Source organism: Syzygium oleosum, unplaced genomic scaffold, assembly GCF_021117445.2.
Source record: "Syzygium oleosum isolate NSW1041296 unplaced genomic scaffold, Sole_v2.1 Sole_v2.18, whole genome shotgun sequence".
NCBI lineage: Eukaryota > Viridiplantae > Streptophyta > Magnoliopsida > Myrtales > Myrtaceae > Syzygium > Syzygium oleosum.
The window spans coordinates 2,918,014-2,932,812 of record NW_026607502.1 but is presented as its reverse complement, the minus strand read 5'-3'; the positions used below and the strand labels follow the sequence as shown (position 1 = coordinate 2,932,812).

General features: G+C 40.2%; 3 protein-coding genes across 4 annotated transcripts; all 3 read right to left on the bottom strand.

Moving 5' to 3' along the window:
• Positions 1–989: 989 nt before the first annotated feature.
• Positions 990–3,218, bottom strand: LOC115682131 (probable cinnamyl alcohol dehydrogenase 1). 2 transcript variants are annotated; one of them, XM_056319693.1, is made up of 6 exons: positions 2,863–3,218; positions 2,631–2,744; positions 2,206–2,448; positions 1,686–1,971; positions 1,438–1,591; positions 990–1,331 (listed from the first exon to the last, which is right to left on the bottom strand). In XM_056319693.1, the coding sequence occupies exons 1-6, from the start codon at positions 2,952–2,954 to the stop codon at positions 1,135–1,137; spliced, it is 1,086 nt and encodes a 361-aa protein (XP_056175668.1). In that variant the 5' UTR covers positions 2,955–3,218; the 3' UTR covers positions 990–1,134. The 2 variants fall into 2 exon arrangements, with proteins under 2 accessions (XP_056175668.1, XP_030462135.1); XM_030606275.2 differs by having other exon boundaries at positions 2,206–2,436.
• A 2,384-nt stretch (positions 3,219–5,602) lies between these two features.
• On the bottom strand, positions 5,603–8,201 carry LOC115682130 (probable cinnamyl alcohol dehydrogenase 1). Its single transcript, XM_030606274.2, has 6 exons — positions 8,025–8,201; positions 7,456–7,569; positions 7,098–7,325; positions 6,309–6,594; positions 6,069–6,222; positions 5,603–5,988 (listed from the first exon to the last, which is right to left on the bottom strand). Exons 1-6 carry the CDS (start codon positions 8,123–8,125, stop codon positions 5,792–5,794), a joined length of 1,080 nt encoding a protein of 359 aa, XP_030462134.1. The 5' UTR covers positions 8,126–8,201; the 3' UTR covers positions 5,603–5,791.
• A 3,924-nt stretch (positions 8,202–12,125) lies between these two features.
• Positions 12,126–13,932, bottom strand: LOC115682089 (probable cinnamyl alcohol dehydrogenase 1). The gene is made up of 6 exons (XM_056319761.1): positions 13,841–13,932; positions 13,580–13,693; positions 13,043–13,273; positions 12,651–12,936; positions 12,416–12,569; positions 12,126–12,322 (listed from the first exon to the last, which is right to left on the bottom strand). Exons 1-6 carry the CDS (start codon positions 13,930–13,932, stop codon positions 12,126–12,128), a joined length of 1,074 nt encoding a protein of 357 aa, XP_056175736.1.
• Between the last annotated feature and the right edge of the window lie 867 nt (positions 13,933–14,799).

The window sequence follows — 14,799 nt, the reverse complement described above, 5'->3', positions numbered from 1 at the left end:
AACACAATAGACCTAAAGGCTCTCGCATTTAACTTCTTAATGGCGATCAGAACACGGGGATCAAAACAATTGACGGGCTTGAACTTTGAGGACCACTTTATCGAATAAGGGCTCAGACTTGAGGATCGAGTTCACAATCACCTCTTTAACCCTCTCCATCACCGGCGATGGCGGCTCGGTGACTGAGATCGGCTTGGAAGTAGGAGAGACTGCAGGGGTGAGGAGGGGCAAATCCTTGTTGGTTTTGAGGATGGGATTATTGTTCTTGAAGGTGGCATTTTCGGTTTGAGTAAACAACTTAGTGAGAGCAAGGGCGGATTTGAGCCATGGATCTAGAGACTGGTAGGTGATGGCCAATTGACGATGACGGTGACGATCAGGACCAAGAAGATGAAGACCGAGAAGCAAACATTGCTGATGAGCTTGATGTGAATTTGGGTGGGGGCTTCAGCTCTTGGATTTGAATCTTTAATGGGGGTTTTTCTTGTCTTCGTGCTTGATTAATCGAAGAGTTTGATGCGAAATGGAAAACGAATAACACAAAGAGCGAGAGGGACAAAATGGGGGTGAAGAGTAAAGAGATATAACATGATTTGTTTACTTACAGTTATAATCTTTGAGTAAAAGAAATGTAGGTGGAAAGGGACTAGCCGGGTGAGAGGAAGGTTTCTGCAAATTTGGGCTTCAACTCTGTGAGTTGCTAGCGTTGGTGACAGACGTTTTTATTTGTGCCGGTGACGGATGTTGGGGTGTCAAAAACTTGTCAATTATTGGAATGAGAGGGGTGTTTTAGAAAGAGAGAGAACATAGAAAAAGGTGGGACCCATAAATGTTGATATTTTCAAAATATTGTGATAGGGAGTGTTTTAGTCATAGTGGAAGTGGAAAAAGTGCAAACCTATTTAAATTACAAAATCCGTTAACTTTCGCCTTTATTTCACAGCACACACAGGTTGCCATTCCCAAATTCACAAACAGAGAGAGATCACTTCAAAAGGAGGAAGAACATACCTTCCTCTTATTGTTGCGTTAATTTATTGTATTCCATAAAGAGAGTCGTTGACACTAACATAAAGTTGAAGTTCTTATAGAATAAACACGCAATATCTTCTAGGAGTTCCTTCGTCAGTGGATTCACTCTAAGGAGTTCTTTATGTCTATCACAAAACGGTACTTCACGTCATTCTTTTGAAGCCTCTCAAGAGCTTCATTCGCATACTGAATAGGAATTACTTCAATCTCTGGATGTATCTCATGTTCGGCGCAAAACTCGAGCATCTCCTGTGTTCGCTTTGTACCGCCGACTGCGCTTCCGGAAATACTCCTCATTCCTGAACAAGATACATGTAATTTGAGAACGCAAAGAAAGTTATTGGTATTGGTCCTAATCTACCAGAAGAGGAAATGAATTCTAAGATCTGTCGAGAGAATATTTACCCATGAGAAGACTCAGTGGACTAAGTTTCAATTCCTCGCCTGGAAAGCCCACCAAAGCCAAAACTCCTCCTGTCTTGAGCGATGACATGTACAGATCCAATGGGTGCTCTCCTGATGCTGTGTCGATTATGAAGTCTAGAGATTTCGACAGAGCCTGTAAAAGAAACCGCAGAATTAGATCTGCTTACGACACCCGCCATTTGAGAAACCTCAAGATTTCATGTGGGTTCTTATCACAGGACTCTTACGCTCATTTGTTCTGTGTCGGACGAGAGCACGAACTTGTCTGCTTTCAACAGATTCAAGGCATCGTCTTTCTTGGAAATGCTTGTGCTGAAAACAGTGACGTTCAATCCAAAAGCCTTGGCGAACTTCACAGCCATGTGACCGAGCCCACCAAGTCCAATCACTCCTAATGATTTTCCAGGCTGATTCATGTTGTGGCGGATCATCGGAGTGTAGACTGTGATTCCAGCACACAATAGCGGTGCTGCTTGAGCTAATGGATACTTGTCAGGTATCTTGTAGCAATACCTACAGATTCAATATATTGTTATGAAGTGCAGAAAGTGCACAATGTGAATGGATTTGGCATTGGCAGCGAAGATATGAAGACAAAAGATCGAGGATACTAGCAAATCGGTAAATCGGCACCATAAGTTGTTGTGTAATTGTCGTCGAATGAGATCTGAGTAATCTTATGAATATTAAGTGATGTGACTGACAATAATCGGGTGGATCATTAAACAGAGGTTAGTAGTTACACACCTCTCGTGAACAACTATGAACTGGGAGTATCCTCCCTTGCAAGTGCTGCCATCTTCATAAGTGCCACCGATTGTAGAAACAACACCTTTCGAACAATGTATTTCAAGTCCACCATGACAGTTCTCGCAATCTCTGCATGAGTCGACATAAGTTCCGACACCCACATGGTCTCCGATCTTGAACTTGCCAACGTTACCACCCACTTCCGTTACGATCCCCACGATCTCATGCCTGAACATATATCTCGTATGAGCATCAGCGTTGCAGTATTAAGTTAGTGACGTAGTGGTAGTTACAGGCAATGAACGGCGCATGCGGAGAAATTTTTCTTGGCCGGCAGTGTAACTAAGAATAACCCTAAAGAAAGACAAAATATTTGAAGAAATAGACCATACTGCAATTACAGTAGCAGCAAAGGTACATACCCTGGGACCAAGGGATATCCCGAGTGCTTTAATTTGTTGCGAGTGTACGCTACATCCGCATAGCAAATGCCACAATGAGTAATTTTCACCGAGACATCCTCGCTTCCAACCGCTCTGTCACGAGAATAATGCAATAAACTTTATTCATTGGAAATGGAAAAATAACTTATGGGTCGAGACTACACATTTACGCAACGAGATCGATGACTTAAGACGCGATTGGCTAGTTTACCTGCGATCGAACTCGTAAGGAGAGAGAAATCCGGAGTCGTCTCTCGCCGCCCATCCGTGGCAGTTCTTTCCCGTCGCTTCGCCTGAACTCATTTTCTCCGGTCTTTCCCTTTGAAGAGTTAATAGCAGAGATGTTTAACAATCTATTGCGTTCCGGGAAATATATACATCCCGGTTTCTTGCACTATACTCATAAATGCATCACCTACTGCATGTGTATTACTTTTGTATTCTTTATTGTTCGACTCCCGGTTGGGATAAAACGTATAGGGTGACGTCCACTTAAGCGTCACCCTAGACGTTTTATCCTTACAGAGAGAAACATACACAAAGTAGACAAGAAAAGTCCACACAACCATCGTTTGTACAAGCGTCACCCTGGACGTCACCCTATACGTTTTATCCTTCCCTCCCAGAGAGAAACATACACAAAATAGACAAGAAAAGTCCACACAACCATCGTTGTACAAGCTAGGTTTGACTAATCCAAATTATAAAATTGTAACCTCATATCACTTGTTCACGTTACATGAAACGATCTAATCGATGCAATTTTAAGCCTCCGTTTGCTTTACGAAAAATTAAAAATTTGAAAAACTTTTTTACTAAAAACAATCGATTATATCTCTTGAAATCATTAATTAATGAAAAATATTTTCATTATCGATAATTATTAAAATATGTCTCAAGTTTAAGCCCATTAAACGAAACCCAATCCAAGATTGATTAATGAAAAGTCCACGAAAGTTGAAGTTTTTTTTTATTTGTGGATGTTTGAAATCGAGGAAAACAGATTACAAATCGGATTGGGCGCAAGAACGAAAAATAGTAAAGGAAGGGCTCATATCCACTTGCCTATTCGAGGGTTTCTCTTGGGCGTGCCTTGCTTGCATGTACATATGGCAGTTAGTGCTTAAAAGAAGGAAGCGCCGTTGTTGATGATATAGCAAACGAGGGTCTTCGGGTCTTTCATGTGCAGTGAAAGTTAACTGTTCGTGAAATTAGCATTTGTATCCGGTTAAATATTGTGGTAAAATTTGTTAAGTTTTTCGTGAGATTAAGAGATTGTGAGGAATTATTTCCCGCCCGTTTACCTTGCTCTCGGCCGTGCGGGGTTCCTCTGGTTACCAAAAAAAAAAAAAAAATCTTGTGGTAAAATTTATTAAGTTTTTGTGAGATTAAAAGATTATTCTCGTGAGGAATTATTTGGGCTAAACACCAAGTAAGTAATTGGGTATAATTGGGAGCTAGGAAAAACTGAGAGTGCTTGAGTGACTCGAGTGTGGTTGTAATCTTTATTGAATCGGTTAATCTATAGTGGAATTGTTTATTGTTCTCCCCGTGGATGTAAGTCACATCGACCGAACCACGTAAATCTGGTGTCCGATTTATTTCCTTGTTTTGTCTATTATATTGTTCGATCACTTGCTTTCGCAACAATAACAATTTTATTTCTAAATATTTTCGTGCACGATGAAAATATTTTTGTTCATTAATTTTTGTAAATGATGTAAACGATCGTTTTTAGAAAATATTTTTCAAATCATTTATTTTCTGCAAAACAAACGCACCTAATTAGCACAAAGGCTCAATGACAATAAATAACGATGATATTGTGCAAAAGAAACTCAGCAAAAGGTATGCTAGGAATTTCAAATGTCATGGACGGAATGCAATTGAATTCTAAATCTTTTTATTCATGTAATCAAGTCCTAAATGTTTTTCAATATGATTGACGATTTTGACAAGAGGCACCGTTTTATAAATGTTATTCCATGAATGTTAATATTAAAGTTTCATTGATTTGCTATCAAGGAATAGAAGATTCATCTGCAAAAACTATCTTACGGTAATAAAATTTACATTCAAGGTCATGTTTTCCTTCATTTGTAGTTAGAGGAAATTTCCTCCAATCACACCTTTGATCAGTGGATTACGAGTTATGAACATCACTCACGTTTAAGTTTAGTTAAACATAAGCTACGCTTTCCTCCAGCCCGAGACTTGATTATTGTTTATTCATTACCTTAACATTGGAAATTTTGATTTAGATTTAGCAGGGGAGAGAGAGAGAGAGAGAGAGAGAGAGAGAGAGAGAGAGAGAGAGAGAGAGAGAGAGAGAGGATTTCAATTTGTTAGGTTGGGTTGGGTTAGCTAAGGGTCACATGTTTGGGAGTAAACTCACCAATCAGGAGCTGGTATGTGGAAATTTACAAGGCATATCTGTAATTCACAAATCTAAGGACTTGTTGGAATAAGTTTCTCGAATAAGGGATGAAGGGAAAACACACTCTACATTCATCTGGATGTGAAGTGATTAGTCATTCAAATATATGGATTAGATAGATGTAATAACTAAACTTTTATCTAATATATCGGGTCATGTTAGTTGTGGTCTAATGTAGTAATTCTGCTGAATATTATATCAATCTTGTGTAAATTGTAGAAGCTATAGAGGGACCGGACAACTTATACTAATAATAAACATCATTGATGTGATATATGCTAGTCAAGGGGGCAAAAGTTGACTGTGTCATTGGTCTAATAAATATTGCATAAGAATAATTTATTATTTGGAGAGGGGGCTAGTCGTTCGTAAGCACTACTGACTCTCTCCTTCCATCGACACTGCTGACGATGAATTTGCAGATTATCGCGCCGAACACTGATGATGAAATAAACAAAGATTTCATCTTTGACACCGTGTTGTGTCTAACTATGTCAATGTACTATGAGTTCACTTAAAGTAGAAATCACAATCATTTAGGTCTTTTTATTGAAAACAAGATGAATACATTTGATTTCAGGAAAGAGTAGTCCCTGCTTTTATTGCCTCACACGTTTTTTTGCCACTGAAAACAGCAAGAGAATTCAGTCTCAAACAGATAAATGCATTACGATTTCTTCAGAGAGTCACTTGACAGGCCAAGTCACTCCAAGGAGTTCTCGATGTCTATGACAAAGCGGTACTTCACGTCGCTCTTCTGGAGTCTATCAAGTGCTTCGTTTGCATATTGGATAGGAATCACTTCAATCTCCGGATATATCTCATGTTTAGTGCAAAACTCGATCATCTCCTCTGTTCGTTTCGTGCCGCCCACTGCACTTCCAGAGATACTTCTTGTACCTGAATCAGATACGCAATTTATGAAATATGATGCAATGCAAGTCATGGTTTCTAATTTACACCAGGTGAGGAATGCTTACCCATGAGAAGGCTGAGTGGGCTGAGTTCTATTTTCTCACTTGGAAAGCCCACCAAAGCTAAGACTCCTTCTGGTTTAAGTAATGACATGTATAGATCAAATGAGTGACCTCCTGATGCTGCGTCAACTATGAAGTCCAGAGAATGAGACAGTGCCTGCGAAAAGAGATCCAAATCTACTTTTAAGACACCGAACTTGAGAAACCCCTAGATTTCAAATGACGACGATATGGAATTCTTACAGCCATTTGTTCTTTGTCCGACGAAAGCACGAACTTGTCTGCTTTTAGCATATTCAAGGCATCATCTTTCTTGGAAATGCTTGTGCTGAATACAGTGACATTTAGTCCAAAAGCTTTACCAAACTTCACAGCCATATGACCGAGCCCACCAAGTCCAACCACTCCTAGCGATTTACCAGGCTGATTCATCTTGTGGTGGATCATCGGATTGTATACTGTTATTCCCGCACATAGCAAAGGTGCTGCTAGCGCTAGAGGATACTCGTCAGGTATCTTGTAGCAATACCTGTAAAATAGGCGTTTTTTTTGCTGTAAATTAGGCATTTAATATATAAGTCCATCATAAAATCACATGGATCGGATGGAAATGAATTTTAGTGGCGAAGATATTGACAAGTTAAAAGATGGAAAACCCTTAAAAGCTAGTGTATTGCCACTGTAAATCCCTTTGAAATGTCGTCACTGTAAATCCCTCTACTTCGCGGAGTGATGTTTGCTTATGTGATCTCATAGAAAGCCAAATAAGTCACGACAAAGCTGTCAGGGACAAATCACGGCAAATTGTGGAGAATATTCTATGATAATGATATCCGAGACTAATTATTTGGTACACTGACGATGCAAAACATTATCTCCACAAGCAGTGTTGGGTTGATAAGAATAGTCCTACGTAATAAGCATCCTAGTTTCTGCACATGAACACCGCCCGCTAATCAGACATTATCTTTCCCATAGTTACACCATTGTGAATTGTTCCAATAGGGCAACAAGTACACATAGAAATGTTACCTCTCATGGACAACTATGAAACTAGAATATCCCCCCTTGCTGATGGTACCATCCTTACAAGTGCCATTGATTGTTAGAGTTGCTTTGGAACAATGCTCTTCATGGCGAACATCACAGTACTCACAATCTCTGCATGAGTCCACGAAGGGTCCAACACCCACATGGTCTCCGATCTTGAACTCACTAACCTTATCACCCACTTCTTGTACAATCCCCACGATCTCATGCCTATTCATAAATATACAAGCTTAATTTAGAGGATATTAGTGAAACTCGAAGTGTTGTTTACATGGCTAACGTTTTTGCAAACTCTAACGAACCGCACGCTAGTAAATGAAATGGAGAAGAACAAACGTACCCCGGAACCACAGGATACACGGTATTCTTTCTCTTGTTGCGAGTGTAAGCTACATCAGCGTAGCAAACACCGCAATGAGTGATTTTCACTGAAACGTCATTGCCTCCAACCAATCTGTACAAGAATAATTTCTTAGTTCAGACATTTGGAAATGGAGAGAGCATCATCTTCGGCTATTATCAATTAACAGATTCATGCGTGGATTCCCCTATAAATGTCGGAAGAAATATTGGTCAATGCCTAAAAAAGGACTATATCCTTGGGATATTTCAAAATGATTCCTCAAAATTTTTTAAACTTTCAAAAATATTCACAAACTTCATGTACCCACCCAAGAAACTATGAAACCATGTGTGGTTAGAAAGCCAAAAGTTGTGGATACCTTTTAAGACTTTCCATAGCAAACGTGATCGTAATCATCTCAAACTACAAATTTCGGGAGACTGGTTCTACTGACAATATTGCCGACATAACCATTCACAGCGCACGAAACATAGGCTCGTTGCTTCCTGATGGATGAGTTTCAAGCAACGACTTCGATAAAACACATCACGAAAGCACAAATCTACCTGCGTTCGAATTCATAAGGAGCGAGCAGTCCTGAGTCGTCTCTTGCAGCCCATCCACGGCAGTTCTTGCTCATCATCATCGTCACTTCGTCTGATGCCATTTCTCACCCCCTTTCTTCTGAATGGTGATGTGCGAGAGCTCTTCTAATGAGTATATATCGTAGGTATTCGAGGATTCCTAATGGGAGGCAATGAAAAAACCTCCGCGAGCCGATGCAATATATAGTCCATGCGGCCGTCCTCCTTAGCGTCATCGCCAACTTCACCTGTCTACCAGTTTTGACTTTTTTCGCTTTTTCCCCAAGCAAAGGAGGAAAGGAATATGTAATAGGATAATACATAGTTTACAACATAGACCCCACATTTTCTAAATTTCCTTAGTGTCTACAAAATTAATATTTCTCTGATCAGTAGTCAATGTCGCGAATTGAGGGCGAGAAAGGCTACAGATCCTAAATAGAACTTTATCAAGAGTAATAATACCAAATCATATGGTAGCTTATACGATATGTGCCATGTCATCAATTGAATGTACTATAAACAAGATACATGCGTTGGAAAGAAGAAAAAGAAAAAAACACAAAAACTTGAAAGATGAGAAGCGAAGGAGACATTATCTTGTTTAGAGCGTTTAAGTTTGGATGCTCTATGAAAATTTGATTTCCTTTAAGTTCCATGCTTATCCTACATTGAAAGAACATGACCCTTGATATGGTCCCGGCCGGGGCGAGGTTCGTCGCGTCGGTCACGATTAGATTGGGGCAGGGTCACTACGCGGCCGCCAGATCGGGGGCCGTGGCCGCAGCTGTGACACCTTACGACCCTAGTCCTCACTGCTGTTCCACTATCAATTATGTATTTTTAATTGATAGAAGTGTATCTGGTTTTATATTTAAATATATATGATTAATGATTAAAATTTTAATAATTTTAGTTTGTGGCTTTTGTTGCAGCCGAGTACCAACATCAGTGTGTAATCGACGCGTGGAGAAGCTTATAAAGAAACCTGGATGCACTAAGCAAGCAAAAGCAAAGCTTCACTATCACCCAACGCAATCCAATGCAACAAGGATTCTGCAATATGTAAACTGGGGAGCAAACTAAGCGGGACTATCAATGCAGGGACTATTCATTAGTCATGGACCTAATATGCATATTAATCTAATCTCTTTTAATCTTTTCTTTTTATTTTTTTGGTAAATCTTTTCTTTTTACTTTAAGATGATGATGATTGTAAATTAAAACCTACATGCAATGCCAATTAATTCTTTTTAGTTTTTCTTTTCTTATTTATAATTCATAAACTATATATGACATGAACAATGCAATTATTAAGTAAATCTATTAACATGATGCGAATATTAAAACATTAACCTTAAAGCATGTGACTCACTAAACGACGGTGTGCAATTCATGACATACATATTATGAGACTAACTAAATATATATTTAAATGCAATTTATAAGAGAAGATTGAAACTTAGCTTCATCCAAGTGTCGGCGGGGTCGGCCGACGACCCTCACCGGATTTCATAGAAAAAAAAGAAGAAAGAAAAAGAAAAGAAAATTAAAATTTTAAAAAAAGCAGAAAATTTAAAAAAATTAAAAAAATCAGAAAATTAAAAAAATTAAAAATGACATGTTTATGATTCACCTAAGCTTGTTAGGAAACCCATTTAAAGCCCATTTAAGACCCATTAAGTTGTTATGTAACTCATTTATAACCCACTTAAGCTTGTTTTTAAAACTTAAGGCGACCCATTTATGATCCACACTAGTCATGGCCACGGGCCGGTTTTGGCCCGGAACCGACCCGTTGACCGGTCCTGCGGTTCGGAACCGGAATCGGCCCGTGGCCTACGGGCCCGGTTCCGGTTCCAATAATTTTGGAACCGGCCCGGAACCGCCGGTTTCAGGGCCGGTTCCAAAAAAAAAAAAAAAAAAGTAAAACTTTGCCTGCAGCCTGCATTGATATCTCTCTCTCTCTCTCTCTCTCTCTCTCTCTCTCTCTCTCTCTCTCTCTCTCTCTCTTCTCTCTCTCACGTGCTCTGCATCTTCTTCTTCTCCTTCTCCTTCTCCTTCTCCTTCTTCTCCTTCTCCTCCGAGGCTCCGCCCCGCCCCGTCTTCCCTGTGATCTCGACCCCCGCCGCCGGCCGCCGCCGCCGTCGCCTCCGCCCATGGCCGCAGCTCGCCGACGCCAACGCCCCCTCCTCCTTCCCCCTCGCTACCTTGCGCCTCCTCCCCTTTTCTCCTCCGCCGGGTCCGCCCACCCCCGTCTCCCGATCAGACGCCCCCCCCGCCGCCGCGCCCATGGCCGCAGCCTGCCGACGCCGACGCCGATGCCCCTCCTCCTCCCTCCTCTCGACCCAAGGAGGAGGACCCCCACTCCTCCTCCCCGTCCCCGTCCCTCCCGGCCCCCCTCCTTCTCCCCCTCGCCGCCGCCCCCGTCTCCCGCTTCATCTCCTCGCCGCATTGAACCCCGCCTCCGCCATCGTGGCCAAGGCCGCGAAGCCCGAGCGACGACCGACGGAGACCAGGCCTGTAATTTTTTTTTTATAATTTATTTTATTAATTTTTAAATTACGAACCGGAACCGGCCCGGAACCGCCGGTTTCGGTTCATACGTGGCCACGAACTGGAACCGGCGGTTCCTGAACCGTGGCCATGACTAATCCACACCGTTACATATGAGTTAAAATATGGGTTCTAGATCCATTTTGCCACCTCTACTAATGTGGTACTTGGTAGGCCCCGCCTCAGAAATATGGGTCTTAAGAAAATGATAAAAAAGCCAAGTTAGTATTTTCTGTTAGGCAAATTTGACTGAGTTAATGGAGATTCTTGATTGCACAAATTTGATAAGTTCTAAAACTTTTCTAAAAGTTTTAAAACTTAATTGCACTTTTGCTACAAGTTTTAGTAGTTGTGGTGTACTTATCCTTTATTTTTATCTTTGGTTTTTTTTTTTGCTTGACAGAACTACTAATGATATGTGTGTATTGCATGTAGTTATTCGCTACTTCCAGTTGCAGTAATGTTCTTCTCTAATTCATTCCTGTTTTTGTCATCGGGAAATTGGTTAATTACTTTCTAAATTTCTTTTTGCTGGTGAGTTGTCATTAAGTATGGTTCTCACGTTCGTACTCAACTTCATTTCTTATTGGGATAATGACACAAATGGTCCATAAACTTTGGTCTAATGTTCAATATGGTTCCTGAACTTTACCCAATGTTCAATATGGCTCCTGAGCGGGACCCCTGTGCTGTCCAGTCTTCAAGGGGCCTTTCGGAACCGCCTCATAATCTCTTGGATAACAGAATACAAGACATCAACCTCAACACAATATAGTCCCTAGACTATATGAAAATACTTAATGTTGTCCTTTTATTAATTTAAGATCAGAGATGATATTGAACATTTTCATATAGTCTAGGAATTAAATTGAGCATGCACCAAAGTACAGAGACCATATTGGATAAATTAAAAGTTCAGGGACTGCACTGTATATTAAGTTAAAGTTCAGGGACCACACTGAATAAATAAAAGTTTAGAGACCACATTGCACATTGAGCCAAAATTCAAGAACCATTAAAGTCATTTTCACTTTTTTATTTGACAGGAGGGAAGCAAAAGTAACAAGGGCGATCGTTGAGAAGGTAGATCACGACTTTAAAGGAAATCGGAAAACTCACCATTGACATTAGCCACAAGCTTGCAAGCGAGACAATGAGTGAATATGAGGAAGAAACGACACGGTTTCCTGTAACAAATCCTAGTGCGAAGGAGGGAGTGAAATTGCACCGAGCATTTTCAAGCTATTTCAAAGAGTGCATGTGTTGAAGCAAATGAGGAATATTTCATCGTCCATTCCATACAGAGGTTCATTGGCTTCTTGTTATACAACGAGTTTTACTCAGAATACCACTCAAAACAAAAATATTCATCAATCAGTCACCTTTTATTGTCACGAAAATGAAACACACTTGTAATGGAGAAGGATTACTTCCTAGTTATTCATACACTCAAACCATAGAGATAGAGATGGAGTTCCTTTAGATTATAAAGTTAATCTCGAGCATGGTATTCCTTGACAAGATGAGTTACTTTAAGGAGTTCTCGATGTCTATCACGAAACGGTACTTCACATCACTCTTTTGGAGCCTCTCAAGAGCTTCGTTTGCATATTGGATTGGAATTACTTCGATCTCTGGATAAATTTCATGCTCAGCACAAAAATCGATCATCTCTTGCGTTCGCTTTACACCACCTACTACACTTCCAGAAATGCTCCTCATACCTAAACCAAAAATGCAATTAAAGATGTTACAAAGTGGGTTTTAAACTGAGATAGTAAGATTAATTTGATAGTTCTTGTGGAGAGAATGCTTACCCATGAGAAGGCTAAGTGGATTGAGTTTTGTTTCCTCGCACGGAACGCCTACCAAAGCTAAAACTCCTCCTGTCTTAAGTAATGACATGTACAGATCAAGTGGATGGTCTCCGGATGCCGCGTCAATGATAAAGTCCAGTGATTTAGCCATAGCCTAGAAAACAGAAAGAGTCTTAGGATTGCCAAACCAACTCTACGAAACCTGACGATGTCAAGTGGGTCGTAGGATTCTCACAGCCATTTGTTCCTTGTCAGATGAGAGCACAAATTTATCTGCTTTTAACAAGTTGAGGGCGTCATTTTTCTTGGACATACTTGTGCTGAAAACGGTGACATTCAGTCCGAAAGCCTTAGCGAGCTTCACAGCCATATGACCGAGGCCACCAAGTCCAATCACGCCTACTGATTTCCCGGGTTGATTCATTTTGTGTTTGATCATCGGACTGTAGACTGTGATTCCAGCACACAGTAAAGGTGCTGCCAGAGCTAATGGATACTTTTCAGGTAACTTGTAGCAATACCTGTTGATTCGACAGTTATTAACATATTTAGCAAAAACTAACATGATTGTATAAGGACGACGTGAATCATATTAAAAACTTCCACGAAGAGTATTTAAAAGATTACCTCTCGTTGACAACTATGAAGCTCGAATATCCTCCCCGTGTGCGGGTACCATCCTCATAAGTGCCGTTAATTGTCACTGTAATTCCCTTTGAGCAATAAACTTCTTGTCCATCATCACAGTACTCACAATGTCTACATGAGTCAAGATAGGTTCCGACACCCGCATGGTCTCCAACCTTGAAACTGCTAACGTTGTCACCCACTTCTTGCACAATCCCCACAATCTCATGCCTATACATATGTAAATCCAATATACCATCACACCAAATATGTACCTACATATATATGTAGGAGAAACTAGAAAGTAAAAAGATTGAAGGGTTCATTTTCTTTCTCAGTTTGAACGAGATTTTCTAGAGAAGTTGTGAAATCTTGAGTATGTGCGATCATTCATTTGTGATAACATTATGGGTTCTGATTACTGGCTAAGTTTTGGTGATTACACTGATCGAATGTAAATGAAAAATGACGAAAACATATTTCGATGACCCTTTCCCTTGCAACGAATATTACTAAATTACACAAATGAGTACATACCCGGGAACCAAAGGGTAAACAGAGTTCTTTCGCTTGTTGCGGGTATAAGCCACGTCCGCATAGCAAACGCCACAATGAGTAATTTTCACTGACACGTCGTTGCTTCCGACCACTCTGTTGGAGGATAAGTTGCCCATTCAGTCATTTGAAAATGGAGTCGGAAGAGATATCGGTTCAGTCGATATGCATCACACGGTCATCAATCAGCTCGACACACGAGTTGAACAAAAAAACGTGTTATTTACAACCCAGAAAATTTACCTGCGTTCAAATTCATAAGGAGAGAGAAGCCCTGAATCGTCTCTTGCTGCCCATGCATGGCAGTTCTTGCTCATCACTTGGTCTGAACTCATTTTCTGCCTCTTTGCCTTGAGATGAATCGTAACAAGATAGGAGTTTTAAGGAGAGATCACTAAGTGGGTTGCAGTGAAAACACCATTGAGTTTCATGCACTACATATAGGCTTATGAGCCATCGTCAAGAGCGTCATCACATACATCACGTGAAATTGGAGTTTTGACTTTTTTTCGCCAACTGTAGCCTTTGGAAGGAACAATCACTTTTACTTAATACTACAGTTATATTCATTATATGTTATGCACGTTTAGCTCACGTGAGCCTAACATATGTGAGCCGTCAGATAAATAAGAATCACGCAAAAGTTTTTGGGTGCCTTGTGTTGGCCCTAGCACACTCGAGCACCCCGGGAATAAAACCACTAGTAGTGGTAGTGGTTTTAAACTATATACTGAAGAAAGAAAACTACTAGTGGTTGCTTGTGTGATTATTTATCACAGGGGAAATTATCCTATCAATCCTAAATTATTATAGGGTGCCAATTCAGTTATAAACTTTTCAATTTTACCAATTTAATTATATATCTTTGCGATAAATTCCAATTTAGTCCTTCTTGTGAACTTTCATAAGAAATCGCTGACGCAGCGGTTCAGTTATTGCTAGTCGTCCTACGTGCCACACCATCACGTCAGCGATTTCGGGTAAAAATTGACAGGAAGGATTACATTAGAATTTCGCTAAAAAATTTAACACTAAATTGGCACAATTAAAAAGTTTAGAACTTAATTGGCATCCGTATAATAAGTCTAAGACTAATTTGGGTAATTTTTCCTATATCCTCTACATGATAGATTGTCTATCATGTGATGTGAAACTATTCAATGGATGTTATATATTTACTAAACTCCATCTGTCAAGTATAG

Bases quoted from the DNA above. Each gene is read 5' to 3' on its own strand.
- LOC115682130 (XM_030606274.2), bottom strand. From the start codon at position 8,125: ATGGCATCAGACGAAGTGACGATGATGATGAGCAAGAACTGCCGTGGA. The intron at 7,570-8,024 runs GTAGATTTGTGC...ATTCTTGTACAG, and splicing joins CCTTATGAATTCGAACGCAG to ATTGGTTGGAGGCAATGACG. The intron at 6,595-7,097 runs GTAACATTTCTA...CCTATTTTACAG, and splicing joins TTCATAGTTGTCCATGAGAG to GTATTGCTACAAGATACCTG.
- LOC115682089 (XM_056319761.1), bottom strand. From the start codon at position 13,932: ATGAGTTCAGACCAAGTGATGAGCAAGAACTGCCATGCATGGGCAGCA. The intron at 12,937-13,042 runs GTAATCTTTTAA...TCGAATCAACAG, and splicing joins TTCATAGTTGTCAACGAGAG to GTATTGCTACAAGTTACCTG. The intron at 12,323-12,415 runs GTAAGCATTCTC...TTTTTGGTTTAG, and splicing joins TCCACTTAGCCTTCTCATGG to GTATGAGGAGCATTTCTGGA.
- LOC115682131 (XM_056319693.1), bottom strand. From the start codon at position 2,954: ATGAGTTCAGGCGAAGCGACGGGAAAGAACTGCCACGGATGGGCGGCG. The intron at 2,449-2,630 runs GTATGTACCTTT...TGCTCATACGAG, and splicing joins GGATATCCCTTGGTCCCAGG to ATATATGTTCAGGCATGAGA. The intron at 1,592-1,685 runs GTAAGAGTCCTG...TTTCTTTTACAG, and splicing joins CCGACACAGAACAAATGAGC to GCTCTGTCGAAATCTCTAGA.